The sequence below is a fragment of the Rhea americana genome, unplaced genomic scaffold (assembly GCF_003343005.1).
Source record: "Rhea americana isolate MKP2758 unplaced genomic scaffold, rheAme1 scaffold_7, whole genome shotgun sequence".
NCBI lineage: Eukaryota > Metazoa > Chordata > Aves > Rheiformes > Rheidae > Rhea > Rhea americana.
Window position 1 is genome coordinate 10,680,233 of NW_028186867.1, and position 15,858 is coordinate 10,696,090.

Genomic DNA, 15,858 nt, shown 5'->3' on the forward strand with positions numbered 1-15,858 from the left:
TGACTTACAGCTAAGTGCATTCACAGTAAAGTCTCCTGGCTCTCCAGGGTTTCTCTCAGTGAGGCTCAGCTGTGCCACCCCTCCTGTGCCAATGCCTCTCCTTTGCAACATCCTCCAGCAAGGTGCCCACCCGGCTCCTTTGGTGCATGCAGGGGATCAGCACCTCATGAGAGAGCACTGCCTTTTTGCACATGGGAACCTTCCTGCTGCTCRTGCCCGTCTCCAGCCACCCTCTGCAGCACGGCCGGATCCCTCTGGCAGTGCCCAGCGGTCGTGGCCGCCACGTGCAGGCTGGGGCACTGCTGTGGCTCTTCGCTGGCTGCACAATGACACGATCGTGTTCATGGTCAGGGAGGGAGAGTGTATTTCTTACTGTACACAGCCACGTGCATGTGTGCGCCCAGACATGGGCATGTGCACCCGTGTACTGGAGGTCCTTCTAGTGCAGCCTTTCCTTGTGCATCTGAGGCACAGGTGCAAGCTATTCCGCCCCCAAAGGGAAAAAAGAAGTCTGTTTTCATGACTCCTGAGAACCAGGGATAAGAAATTTATCTTAGCAGAAGATGAAAATCAGAATAAACCCAGGGAAAGCCCACATAACATAGGAGAAAGAGAATTGGGACATCTGTGCTTACTTGCACATTAAAATGAGTTAATTTACTTCATTGCAACACTCAGGTACTCAGCACTCTGCTCAAAAACAGATATGTTTTAGCTTGCTAATGGCTATTGCCCATATTGCTCTCCCTTCTTTCTCTTTCGCAGTGTTTTTGACCACTGTGTTTCTTCCACTGCTCTTGGTTTTGTATGTCCTGTAAATTTGGTGTTCACATTTTCTTTTCCTTTTTCCTAGCTCAAGCACTTTCTTTTTCTTCCTTCTTTTTCCCCACAGTACTTGCTCGTTCCCTTCCTTTCATGCCCACCTTCCTCCCCTGCTTCCTTTTCCACGTAAGCCATTCCTCTAACTACAGAAGCCTCTGTTTCTTGAATGCAGTCATTTATCAGTGGTAACCCATCCTTCCTGCTTCTAAAAATAGCTCTAGGAACCAGTATCTGCTGTGGGGTAACCTTTAGTGTATGGTAACGATTTAAAGATGAGCACTATAAATACRCTGTATGTAATAGGCAGTGTGTAGTTTCAGAAGCTTGTACTAAGACCTCTCATTAGGCAAGGAGCTTTTCACACCTAATCAGATTTTCAAGTTTGCTGTATTTAATACAGCACATTATATGACACAGTATATAGTCTCAAACTAAAACCATAAATGTACTGGGGCATTCCTGGTTCAGAGATCTTGCAGAAATTTTATTCCAATGAAGGAAAAGAAAGGAAAGAAGATAATATTCCTCATGAATAAAATACCATCTAGCTAGCAAAAATACTTTGGAGGACTGATTATGTTTTGCATATTGCTAAATATTAGCAAAAATAAATGTGTTCATTTCTTCAAAATACCTCCAGATGGCATTAAAACCCTTCTTCTTTCGGTCTTTATTGCAATATTATTTTTAAAAATTGTAATTATTGGAATCATTCTATTAACCATTCCCAGCAATCATACTATCAGAWGGCTGCTAATGCTTAATTCATTTAATAAGTTTGGCTAAATATGCTCACATACTGTAATTACATTGCACAACACAATCTACAAGACAAGCCATTTCTTACACCGCRTCAAATCTTTTTCTAGATTCATTTCCAGACGATTTTAACGTGTATTTGCAGCAGAAATCAAAACAGCTCCCAATAAATCACCCTTATTGTACCTCCTTCTGTGACTGCTTTTGGCCGTATAACAAATGATGACACCTTGCAAGATTAACATGATATAGCACTCTGAATTTAAATAACAGGAATCAGAAAACATAAATTACGGGCAAGATRCACTCTAAAATTTACATAACTGACTGTTACAAGAACTTCACTCCCTCAAATAGGATAAAAAGGGTGAAAGGTTTTGTAAAAATTCTGACCTCCCCTGACTGGTAGGTATTAAATTGACTTATTTAGCTCAGTTTGGGAGAATGGATGCTATTTATTTATTTTTTTAACTTGTATCCCATCTGTTTCATGGAATGGTTTATGCTGGCAAAACAATTCAGTCCTTTGTATGCTAGAGTTAAAAATGGTAAAAGCTTCTATTGTTGCACTAGAGTGAAGGTGAACACTGATATATTACAAGTGCCTATTCCTATCTGTTTCTTGACTTCTTTTGTTAATTCAAAAACATCAACAAAATCGTGAGAGACCAGAGATAGCTGTAATTGGATTTCAAGTAATTCAGAGGTGAAGCTGCAGACTGCAGTCTTTTAAAATTACATCAGTACATCAAAGGCATATGTGACACGATGTTTCTTAGCAAGTGTGACAAACTCCGGCGGCATTAAGGTAATGTTGAAGTCAGGTTGTGAAGGCCAGCCTTACGCACCCACAAAAATTGTTTCCTACCTACTCAGCTTGATATAAAGCTATCTCACTTGTGAAGATCTCTGACTTACAAGCTTGCAAAAGTTTTAGGAATAATTAATGTTGAGTCTTTATCTAAAAAGCCTTTTAAGGAACAGCATCAGTGAAAGAGCGTTGTCTTTACAAAAACAAACAGACAAATTCTAATTTGCCCAACAAATCTAACAAAAGCACAGTCCCCTTCTTTGGTCAGAAATGCAAAAGTGACTTACGATGTATGGGTTGCGCTTTTCTCTGGACTCTTTGGCTCTACATCACTTTTTCCTTTAAAAGAGAAGAAGAAAGTAACATCAGGAAGTGGTGAATATGGAAACTGCCAGATGTGACATGTCAAAGCTTTATTCATTGCCGACACTGACTGCTCTTCCCACACGCGCAACAAAATGACGCTGAGGCAACCACCCGGCTGCTGGGGCACTGCTAGAGCATTTGCAAGCTGAGTCAACCCTGACTTGACTTTTCTTGTCACTGGCACATGAAATGTCAGGTGAGGAAACTCCACAGGAGAGGCTACTTAGAGGACAGAAAGCCTCAAGTAACTCCCACWCTTTAATAGGGATAACAGACTTTGGAGATCCTTGGAAAAGGATTTCTCTCAGGCTTATGGCTCTCCTATTGGTAGTGCATGCAATATGCATGCACTCCCAAATGCTCCTCTGGGAAGGGTAAATATTTCATGCAAAGTGGAGCAGCATCAGCAGTGCTATTGAGTTTTTACATAGGAGTAAAATACTAAGGCAGTGAKTAGAGGAGGCATCTCTAAATGGATGTTTGGGTTCACATTGCTTTTGACAAAGTAAGGGGTCTGCTCTTCAGCTCTTGTAAATGGGGGCTGGGGAAGCCCTCTTCAATATTTTGTACAAGAAAGTGCTAATCTGGCTTAGGCTCCCAACCCCAGAAGAATTCAGGTACTCAAATGCTTGAGAAATATCAGAGGCCTGAGGGATGCGTCTTCGCATTTCCTTATGACTCACTTATGTGGGTCCTGGCATAGCATATTGGGTTGTGATGATCCCCTTCCTGGGTCCAAAAACATGTCTGACAAGCACACTCTGGGGAAGTGGGCTGCCACTAGATATGGTGCTACCACTTCTGCTAAGTCAGGCCAAGAAACTCTTTTTCCTTCTTTCATCCCCCAAAAGAGTAGGCCTCATCTCATTTGCTGTAATGATTGTTCTTTGGCAATCAGAGAGAGTTATGCTTTGGTGCAAGTCTGTTCTTTAGCTCTAAGATGGATGTACAGCATGTGCTGTGCCATTTGAATCACCTTGAACTTGAATTCTGTATCAAGCATCTGTGCAGCTGCTGTTCCTCTTGTGGGTAGCTGGGCACCAATAGCTGTCTACATACAAGTTTATGTTGCCTAGCAGACAACGAGGTGCAGAGGTTGAGTGTGACCACCTTACTGTTGAATATGGATTTTTCCCTATTATCTTTTCATTAGCTTTTTTATACCAAAATACACCTTTGTCATCCAAAAAAAAAAAAAGAAAAAAAAAAGAAAAAAAAAAGAAAAAAAAGTGAGAGGTACTTGTTTTGGTTGGGCTGTTTTAGTGTTCCCTTGTCTGACCTACTGCTCATCAAATCACCAGTTGATTTGAATGTGTTTTGGACTAGCCCCGTGAACACGAGCATTACATATCCATTTGCTGCTGCCGAAGTTCTCAGCCCCAGTTTCCATACACTCTTGGGATGTGAACACTGGCTGCAAGGCATACTTCCAGAAAACTTGCTGTTGCCTTCAGAAGAGGCAGAGTTTTGCCAACAATGACCTTCCACTCCTGTTCAGAAGCAAACTGAAAGACCTATTCTAATAATGACCTTCTGAAAGTGGATGTCTAGGAGATTCTGGGTAGCATGAACACCTTGCTGTGGTGTTTTTAGATCTCATCCTTCCCTGTGGAAGGCTTTGTGTCTACTTAGCTTAGGTGCCTGAAATTCAGTGGACAGGATGGAGGTGTGTGGGGGGAGTGTGTATAACCTCTGTCTCTCAGTGGACCTCTAGAGAAGATAAGAATTTAACAGAGCAGGACAACTAAATGTGCCTAAAATTTTGGCACAAGCTGGACATCCACACAAGAGGTGGTACATCCAATCCATARTCTCTAGGTCACCTTTCACTTTCAACAGAGACCTCAGAAAGGATATCCATGTAAGAAATTTGCTGGTTAGAAAGTTGATGCTACAGTACTTTTTGCCAGTCTTAGGGAGCCTGGTGCCCTAGAGCTCATTGGCATTATGGTAATTTGGAACATGAAACCAACAGCAACAGTTGGTATATATTCAAAGATTTTCTATTTGTAAGTTAGACTTTTTTAAGTGATGAATTATTACCATGAACACTGGTTTGTTTGTGTGTGAGAAGGAATACGGATTCCTGAGTGCTTTGCCAGCAGAATTCTCAACAGTCCTACTTTAACTATAGATGTTAATGCAGTAACATGAGAAAGAACCTAAGTATCATGAGGGGACAGAAAAGGGAATCTCTGTGATTTAGCCAAGTTTGATATTAATGAATTACCTTACACTAAATATTTGCAGCTGCTTTTATCCTAAYAGTCACTTAATACATTTTGTGAGGAGAGAGGGAGGATGCAGCTCATAAAGATGTTAGAAATGCATYGGTCTAGCCTATCAGAGTAGAAGATCTGATCATTAATGCTTTATCAGTTCTTACCAACTTTGTTCTCACTTGACTGAATCATAGGAATTTATAAAATGCATATAGACAAAGCATAGATTACTGTCACAGATATGGTACTGATATAATTTTGGATAAGCATATGTAAAGGGGAATTATCTATCAAAACAACTTGGCTTTTTCACACTTACTATTGGCCAGACTAACATTTATTTTCCATTTTTCACACAGTCCACCAAATGCATGCAGGTATCATTGAGGGATGCTGGCAGTTGCTAAATTACTAAATCCTCTATAATTCTGTCTTCTTTTTCAGGGCGAATTGGTGTGGTCTTTTGTTTTTCTTAGTCTTACTAGAGTTGGTAAAGGACATGCTACCTACCTCAACTCTTTCAGAGGGCAACTGTTAGCAAACCTCATTTCAAGAAGAACTAAGCTAAGAACTGTATGTGTAAGCACAGGGCCTTCTGAAATAGGCGTGTATGTCTGTGTATATGTGTGTGTACAGATATGAATGTGCATACCCTCAGATACACATATATGTGGTGCAAAACCTTATTAGTGGAATGTCCTTATTATCTTTAGCTAAAGACGGGGGAATTCTTTGCTGATTTCTACTGCACCTCACAGAATTAACTTCATAATATTTTAGATGCTACCAAATTAGATGCACCCAGACTTTTCCCATTTCAAAATAAATTTAAAATGAACTTTCTTTGTAGGATTTTCCTCTTGAATAGAGGAAGGCCAGAGAAGTTTCCACCTCTGAGTTACAATTTGAGTGAATCCCTCAACCTGATCAGGCCAAGTATCCCCCTCTGGGAAACCAGGATAAATAATAAYACTTCATCCTAAAAGAGCAGTATAACTTTATCCATTGAGAGTTTTAAAATGCTTTGATTTCCTTGTAGGGGAAAACTGAGAGAAATGCAAGCGTTATTTCTGAGTGAAAACATTGCAAATGACGCACTCAAGAGCCACTGCGAAGAAGACATGCTGCAACAGGGAATAACAGCTGATTGGGACTCCAAGATGTGCGATTGGATAAAGCAGTATATAGACCATTAGGTATCTTTCCCACGTGGAGTCATTCACTATCGTTCCTTAAACCTATGTATTTTTTTCTCTGAACTTCCGTTGAGTTTGATATACGTAATCAGCAGAATCTAGGTCTTATTCTACCTAATTGTATCTTATTTGATGTCTTATTCTAACACCTGGACAGGAGTTGCGATTGGATATAGGTCTCAGAGATAGTCAAATTTCTTCYCTAATGTTAGGAAGAGTGGTGACTGGGTGGAGGACAAAACCCTAACTTGTGACACCGGGGAGAAAGGGTGTCCGCATGAGCTCAGCAGGGCTCTGTCATTTGGTTGCCACCAGCCAGCCAGCACAGTGCTGCTGGCCAGCCAGCACCAAGTGCAGCTCCAGCCCGACCAAAACGTGCTGATTTTGATGAGCAGGGGGACTGGGAAGATACGAAGATGCTGAAGGTCCCACAGTGTGGAAGGGCTGATGAGGAACTGGAAGTAAAGTGAGATTGGAGAGCGCAGGAGTAAGCAACAGAGGAGAAGTATAAGGAGATTGGACTGATTTCCTAGCTCACAGGACAGCAGGGGTCATTAGCTCTGCAGGACAACCTATTTTATTCAAATGTTGCAGGAGAAGGGAAATGCTTAAAATGAAACTCTGACCAAAGCCATGCAAACGCCGTGGCCTTCGGATGTCACCGCGAACCCCTTTGCTTGGCTTGTGCGTTATCACGCTCRCAGCTCCCTCCATCACGGCTCATTCGTGCTTCCTCCTCCCAGTACCGTACTCATTATTTTCTGACAGAACCTCACCCCCCTTTGCCTTTTATTGTCTCCTTAGCRCGGGTGCAGCTGACGCCGGCGATGCCAGCGCTGCCTTCCCCGGGCCGACCTGTCCCCCGYGCAGAGCCAGGCCGTTCCCACGGCCTGCGCCTCCCAGCCTCCTGCCTCTGGACGTCTCCTCTCCCTCCGGCGGGGGGGGACCGGCCAGTTTCAAAGCCCTACCTACTAGCTCGGGGCGTCTCTCATCTTCCATCACAGCCGTGTAATTTGCAAATCGGGCTCTGTGCTGGCTGACAGGTCGGGGAGCTAACAAAATGGTGCTGTTGGTTGAGATGATTTCACGTTGGGAACAGGAAAGGATCGTGTATTTTTAATATGCAAGACAACATTAACAACAGTCAGAGGTGTCAGGGGAGAGGATTAATACTTTGTTTCACAGAACATTTCAATCTCTGCCTTCCAATACAGCTGCAAAGCTTTTTTTTTTTACTTATTTATTTTTTAACCATAACTAGATGTAATTAAAGTGCTGCTGATCTGCACCATGATTAGTGCATTTGAGTCTGCTGAGATGCCTGAACCAGGAGCTATCCAAGCTCCCACCACCGCCCTTCCCACACTGCAAGCCAGAAAAGACCCACATGGCTTTTGAGGCATTATTTGCCGTTAGCTTGGCAAGAATTATCTACACTTCATTACAGTGTAATAGCCACARAGTATACCGTTGGTTATGAAAGACAAATGATAGCAAGTGTTTTTGCAGAATTTTATGGCAGTCTGGATGTGGCAGTGCCCACACTCAGGCGACTAGGTCAGCTCTCTGCTAGTGTTTTAGAAAAGCCACTCTTTCCCCCTTTCAATCTGTCTCATCTAAGGCAGGATTATATATAATGGAAATGGACTGTTTTTGTTCTTCCCAGGCCACAAAGAAACTCATATTTTCGTGGTCACTCTTGAATCCAGTTCTCCACATCTGGCCAAGGCTGGTACTGCCTGCGGAGACTCTACGCCCTCCCAGTCTACTGCTGGTTCCTTACTCTGTCATTCGCTTGGTTTTCATAATCATTGCCAACATTTCACTAAATGCAGCTGTAAAATAAAGTAGTACGTACTTGTATTGCTGTGTCCTGTAGATCCCTGTTGTGACTCCTACAATAGTAAYAAAAAAAAGTACAATGTGTTATTTTAATGGGAATTTTTAACTGTAATACTTACTTGAACATTACTTTAACAATACAAACAGCATTGTTAATTGTTCATTCAGTTTAAAAGTCATTTCCAATTGCAAAAATAAATCCAATATTTCTTTGAAAATGCATTAATTCTAAGGCTTGTAAACTAATTTCATGACAACCCCTTAATGGTGCAATTCCTTGTATAGCCATTACCAGTTTCCTGCTCACTATTCATTTATTGATCAGCCAGAACTAGTCTATTATTTTCTAGAAGTTCAGATGAGAAGATGGAGAGAAGACCAATATTGTTTCATGGGCCATTGGGCTCTTGAGGTAGTAGCACAGCTGATCTTTTCTTTTCACATGTTGATATCCACCGCACTGGTGAATGGAAATACAGACTCCAGTTCTGGCTCCCCAAGGTTACAATGTCAGCCTTGCATCAGAACTATAGTATTAACAAGTGTGGTACAATAAATTCGACCTTTTTTTATTCTTCATATATAATTGCACACATAYTTTACTCACAGAATTTGTTTGCATTCATAAAAACATAAAAGAAGCCTATAAATAAAAAATGCAAATGTAACAAAAAGATAATTAAAAAAAGGAATATGCAAGGAAAACAATCAAGTAAACCTACTTGTTCTCCCTCATCTGAAGAAAAAAAAAGAATGCTACTGTAGATATCGAAATACTAGGWTGATATAAAAATCTTATGAGAAAACACCTCGCCTTCAACTGTATCCTGTGTGTCTCAGTCTGGTCCTTCATGATGAACCTAATATTTATGATTTTGTAATTTTACCTCAAYAGAAATATTAGGTATTTTGTCAAGCTTGTTGAGAAAACATTGCTGGTAATCTGCTCCACATTAATATATATGTTCAAATCTGCTTCATTTTAAGTAGTTCTGTCCAGCAATAGGTGACTTCCAAACTTTGAACATATAAAGCTACAGAGCACTAGCCTCATATTAGTGATATACATCCACTGCTTTGTTTTATTTCTATTTGTTGTCAGTGGCTCCTCTCATTATCTAAAATTGGAATCTCAGTTACCATAAAATCAGCACAAAATAGGCCATTTTCAGTCCAGCTAGTCCTCTGAAATATTTTGAGTACCTCTACGGCGCCCCTAAAGGGTTTTAATACAAACACTAACTGAGCGCAGTGCCTTCCACCATGCTGCAAGCTGAGCCTCTGGGGCAGCAGGCTATGGAGGGCAGCCAGGAAGGTGTCCCGTATGTAACTCTGCTTCGGAGTAACATAAATAGGCTCATGAATACTGTTTTGGATGCAGTTACAGCACCAAGCGCTACTCTGACAGGGCAAGCACCCCTCTGCAACATGCACATTCATTTTCAGTGAGGAATCGGACATTGGACTACACTGCTGGTCCACAGAGGCTGAGCATGGAGTGAAAAGTGGAGCCAGAGACTGTAGGCTCTTATTTATATTCATTCATTTATATTTAGTCATCTTACTTCCAGGCAAAAATTGGCATGTGTAGATTTCTGCTACATTTTGAAGAGGAAGAGCAGCTGAGAAGTCTGTAGCTTTCCTCAAGGTAGGATGCCAGGAGACTTCAGAATTTAGGTTGCTCTTAAATTAAAAAAAAAAACAACAAAAAAAAGACACAAGCAGAAAAGCACAGAAAAAAGTGCTTAAAGTAATTCCTTCTTTTTCACTCATCCTCTAAGCCCTCTCTGCGCAATCTTCCTGCTGGCTCAGCAGAGCCCATAGGTTCAGGTAGAGAACTGAAGACAGGAATGGGAAATCCCCAGAGAGCCCGATCATGCTCTGGCCTGGCCGAACAGAGATTTTTAAGGCTGCATCACGTGAAAACAAGCCTTGAGTGCTCGGGGCCCCAAGAGTTTCTTGGCACCTTTGAATGAAGGTTGACTGCACTGCAGGTGCTGAGATTTCTAGGGCWCGGCTGGCAGACCCCTCCAGCTGCATGGTCTGCTTTGGAGCCAGGGCTTTCCGGGCTGCATGGCTTTGGCTTCAATCTATAATTTGTATGGCTGCAATACACATCTGCTATCGACTGCCATCCTACATGCCTGAAAAGTGAGGTATTGAATTTTTGGACAGGTCCTGAGAGTTTATAYCTTCATTTATAGTGGTAAAAGATCTGCACCATGTCTCATATCATGACAGTAATTTCTCAATAATTTGAAATTGTCTACTTTTGACAAATTGTCTCAGCCTTTTAYGATTGCTTCTGATGAAGAGATATTAAAGCCTGTCTTTTTCTGGTGACTGAATRTAATCTTAAGGAGTCAGGATACACTTGCAATAGTGATGTAGCGACACATACAGTTGAATCTAAACGTTATTCTAGCAGCCAGCCAATTGCCAATAAGAAAAGTGGTCTATTAGAGTAAGTTCAGTTTTCAGAGTAGCAAATTYACGTATCTGTAGATGATAGGATTGTTTTCTGTTTTGGAGGATAGAATTATTTGGACAAATAAAGCCTTAGGTTTATAAAACTGTTTGAAACTGCAGAGCAAGGATCTCGCTCACCATTTGCAGGTGTTTCCTCACTCTCCCTACTGAGGCACCCCACAGTCTTCTATATCTTTCATCAACTTGGGGAAAAATATATCCTCCCCTTTAAACTGTCTACCTGAATTCATAAYGCAATATCTTGCCTCTGCCATTGAGTCTGCATAGTCTCAGATTTGACACCAGCAAAATAATATGAGCTACAACATTTTCATTTCTCCTTTTAACAGATTCTTTAAAATTAGTGTCTTGTTTCTCAACAAATTATCCTTAGTAATAAAGACTAAAATAAAAATGCTACAGTGAAATAGAGAATGCACCCACTGAGGTAGAAAAAAGTATTCCGTTATGTAGGTCAAAAAGCAAAGGTGAATGTTWTGCTTTTGGAGATTTTTTTTCTAATGTGTTTGCTCCAACTTGTTGAAACCAACAAGAAAGGAAAAAGTAAATGAATTGATCACTGGAAAGAAAACATTAATATCAAAACTAAGCGTCTACTGAGAATAATCACTCAATACTTCTGTGAAACGGCACTGGTTTTCCTGGAGTGGATAAATCGATCCTCAGCTAAAAAAGGATGACTGACCCCATAATATCACATAGACATAAATAGAAATCAGACACCTGATCAAACTTACAAGGCATGAAATCATGGTAAAAATGAAGAAAGAGAGCAATTCAGGCAGCAGAATTAAGAGCATCTCTTTCCCACACAAGAGTAGAGAATTAATGCCTGAACATGAAAGCTCATTCACACGAGCATCAAGTGAGCTCTTATTTACCAAATTTAATTATTCATTTAAAGTTTATTTATTAAGATGTTTGTAATAAAATTACAATCAAATAATGCCTAATCATTTGTACATAACAAAGTGTGGCATAGATAGGAGAAAGGAAAGAGCATACTGCCTGTCGCATCACACATTGATTCAATTATCCTTAAGCTTTGAAAAACAAGAAATAAAGAGACTGTTGTTGCCCCTTCCTAGTAAATTCAAGAGTACAAATTAATTCCTCGGAGAAAGAGAATTCAAAGTTGAGGATGAAATGTAACTTTACACCCTCTATTACATAAAGGATAGTTCCCTAAATGCACTTTCCCAGCAGTGTTGTGCAGGAGAACCTGCTGGATACTGCCACACATTTCACTCTTGACACTGACTTTTTTCCCACTCTTGTGAATTCATGCAGATGTCCAAYGTTAATRAAGATCTAATTTTATATGCATGTASAGCATATGCACATACCCCCCCGCACACACGTGCAGAGAGTGTATAGTCATATAAATACACATATACACACACACATCTTCAAATATGCATGTCTATTATGTTTGTAGTATATGAAACAGTTATTTACGTTTTTCTTTGCAAGACTGATTTCAAAACCAGTCTGGCTATAGCTGCTGTGCCCTTTGCAACTTTAATAGCCTAATTAATAAATTTCAAGTTTCTAGCTGTCAAATACTAATTAGTTGAGCTGCAGGTTAAAAGTAGTTTGGTATGTGTAAGAATTAATGATGCTGATACTCTGTTTTTATAGGTAGAAAAGTAGGAATGACTTGCAACAGGCCAGCAGTCCTCCAAGCCTCTGTTTTTCTCWTTCCCAAAACTGTGAATATTCCGGCAGCTGGGAGGCTCTTTTCTGCTAAAGAAGGGTTGCAGCCTACTTGTTTCTCTGAAGTTTGCTGGAAGAGGCATTGCAAATGAACCGAACTGATCTCTTAACACTTCCACAAAGACTGAAAATGAGTTCATAGTATCATGCACTGCCTGAAACTAAGAGATGGAGCCAATGCTCTGAWTTCAGCTTTTTAGCCTCTTTGCTAGCCTTACCCTCTACTTGACTGACAGATCCATTTCTGTGAATAACATGCAATCCACTACGGTTTGGTGCAGTGCACAGGTTTTAACAAGAGAAACTGGGACAGCTACATAGCTYCTCTAGGGGAAAGCTTCCTAAGAGTTATGAAGTCTTCCCGTCTGAGATCCAATAAGGGTTTTACACCACACTTTGTCAAAAGCAAATAGCTAGTTTATGAATGTTTTAGAAACATGTTTGAAAAATTAGGAAAACATCCTTTTCATTTTGGAGCCTGAAAAGCAGACGTCTTCTTGCATATGTGACTGTCTGGATTCAGAAGAGGCCACAGGAAATGCCTTTTAATTATTTTTAAATATTTTAAAATAGATAGATATTATTTCTGGAGTCTAAAWTTATCCTGATTTAGGGCCAGAAATATGTGATTTTTCCAGAATTCAAGTGAGTTTCGTTAGGTACTTCTCCTTCCCCATCTCACACGTGGCACTCTAATTTCTGATTATGCAGATCCATAACAGAATACGGTTGGGATATTGTTATATGTATAATTGCATGTATATGTGTTACTATATGAAATCTTGTCCATTTGAAGGTTAAAGAAATGGAAATTCTACTTTGGTAGGGGAAAGGGAAACTCTCTGCAAAAGGTTTGTTAAATGGCTCTGCAGTTTGATTTCCCCAAATAYTTCCCAGAAAGATGGATGAACAGGTAGAGAGAAGACGAGAAAGTCAATATCAACCATTATTCATACATCTTTGGCCTGTAGGCTGCGGCTCTACTATTGCTGTATTTATCACGATGCACTTAGTTGCGAGGCAGCGCATCCATGATGGCCATACACACCTGCTGAGAGGTGCATACCTTGCCCATGAACACGCCTGCGCATGTGCCACGTGCAACACGTCCCGTAGGGATAACTATGGCAGAAATCACAGAGCTGCAAGTGTCCCTTCACTGCTGTCAGGCACAGCTGACCACTTCACTTCCGTGCAAACTGCTGATCCGTCTCCTGCTGGACTTACTCTAACATAACACGCCTCTGGYCCGCCTCACCATCCTCAATCGTCTTCAATACACAACCAGACAGTGAGGTGTTTCCTTCTTTTTTCTGTCATAACATGATAGGCATTTTACGCCCCCGGTGCTTCAAAACCACGACACTGTCATCCACAGATAAGCTCTTTTACCACAGGCAAACATTAAAGGTTTCTTGGCCTTGCAATTGTAATTATTCCCCATGCTAAAATCRACAGAGTGGGCTCTGTAGACTCTCTGAGAAGCAGGCGATATTGGCACACCCATGGAAAAGGTCATTGGCACTGCATCGGTTTCAGYGCAAGGCCACCACTACCTTAGTTATGGCTCATGCAGGACATCCCAAGGTGGGAGAGGCATGAATCTATGTTATATTGCATGTCTTACCTTGTTTGGGAARGGAAACTTGCTTTGCTCTACCTTGCCTGGTGTGTGAATAGCTGACAATGGCGGAGGCCAAGAATGGGTCATCTCCTGAAAAATAATATTGTACAGTAAACTGTATTTAGAAAGTCAATGGAATAGGAGACAATAATAATATATCAGTAGCATGAATGTCTGCKTAGTGAAATATTTTAGTCACTGTAGCTTCTAGGAAATGCCCAGTTTACATATAACCTAGACAATACATGAGCTACATTGATTTTTATCACAGACTCTTGAGAGCAGTTCTTAAGCACCGTTTCATTTTCCTGAATAGTTAATGCATCTTAAGTGCAAGAAGTTTGATTTTTCTGACAATCTGCAACCACATTTTAATCGCTCACTGTATTCTTGTTGGAGAGAATAGCAGATTTTTCTTTTTTTGTAGTATGGGAATAGAAATTTCAGTTCACGACCGAGTAATGCGGTGCACACTATGGACTAATCATGAAATAGATTTCACAGACGAGGTCAGAATGATAAATGCTTAAAACTCTAAAATTACTCAGATGTTGGTTCCTGAAATAACTTTTTTTGTTGCAAAGGAGTTGAATGAGCTCCTAACTGCCACTTATTTCTGCCTTATGGGACACAGTAATAGGGCAAGCCCTAAATAAGATGTTCTGCACTCCATCTTTGTCTCTTCACTTTTTTTTTTTTTAAGGACATTTTTTATTAATTAAGTGACTGTATACAGTTATTTTTGACACCCCTTCAGGTAGGCCACACTGTTGTTTTTCAAGCTTGAATGATCTGGTCTCCAAAGCAAGGCTGCTTTGGTGGGAGTGGAAGTGGAGGCTAACTGATATATATAAACTAAACATTTCAGATAAAAGATGGTTCGTTGAGGCACAACATTCGTACTCCTCTCTAGTGTGAGCTGTTAGTGGTTGGACATGTTTTTGTGGCACAGTCAGTACCACCAACCATAACATTTGGCACACGAGAACTTAACACAATTAKTATGAGAAGTAATGAGTGTGACATAAGTGTGAACATGAGTGTGACAGCCCCGAAGAGTCAGTCCATAAGTTTCAAGAACTGAAAAGCAAACAACATCCTGTCTTATTACGGGCTCACTGACACTATCGAGAGTTTGTCTGGCAGATGCTTTGCTGCTTTTTTGGTATCATTAACTGACTGTGGAATCGTTTCTCAGTAAGAGTCCATGGAGCTGTGCTGAGATCTAGTGTCAGTCCCAGAATAATGCTGGAGCTATATTTCCATGACTCATTTCTTTGTAAATAGATGAGATTTTTTTTTTTTTTATCTGGAAAAAGTGCATGCGAATCTCTTGCCCATCCTTCATTAGTCCTGATGGAAATGCTTCCTGACCCTGTGCAGACTGAGCTGGGGCATTTTTTACAGAGCCAAAAGTCTCTGGGTGTTCTGCCAATGAAAGGATCAGCCCTTTCAACATAGTTTAATAGTAATAAATGTCACCTCCAAAGTGTTCTTGATAAACAGTTTATTTCCTAATAAAAACTGCATTCTTTTATTTTATTTGAGGCTAAAAAGTCACATGATTTATTGTACTTCTGTAATCTACGTGGGTGCCTCTAATCAGAGCATCATCTGGTTTGCAGTTTCAATATCAGAATTGCTTTGCTTTTCAGTTCTTTGAGGCAGATTGTTCATCTTATGACTCGCTTATCTGATAAGTGCCAACTACAGCAGTACATAGTAATCTTTAATATATAGTAAGTTCTTTAAACACAGGCAACCAAACACAGGCCATTTGACATTTGGAAGTAAGCAGTCCTGCTGCTGCCTGACACACATGCTATCATTTTCAAAAAAGATCAATGAATTACATGTGGAAGCATATGCCAATAATAAGAGTTTATGGTGGTAAATTGATRGAAAGGAGATCTGCAGTACAGACATTTAATCCTAAAGCCGTATCCAAACAAGGGTAGCTTTCTCATCTACTGCATCACTTGACCAATTTTTTACTTTCTTGACAATGGA

General features: G+C 40.5%; 1 protein-coding gene across 1 annotated transcript in view; it reads right to left on the minus strand.

Moving 5' to 3' along the window:
- The window catches only part of AFF3 (ALF transcription elongation factor 3), a 277,596-nt gene that overhangs the window by 117,834 nt on the left and 143,904 nt on the right, over positions 1-15,858 (minus strand). The window contains exons 5-7 of the mRNA XM_085321605.1: positions 13,852-13,938; positions 8,035-8,071; positions 2,680-2,731 (exon numbers count right to left, since the gene is read on the minus strand). Of these exons, the coding sequence (XP_085177731.1) occupies positions 2,680-2,731; positions 8,035-8,071; positions 13,852-13,938 (176 nt within the window). The remainder of the gene's footprint in view (positions 1-2,679; positions 2,732-8,034; positions 8,072-13,851; positions 13,939-15,858) is intronic.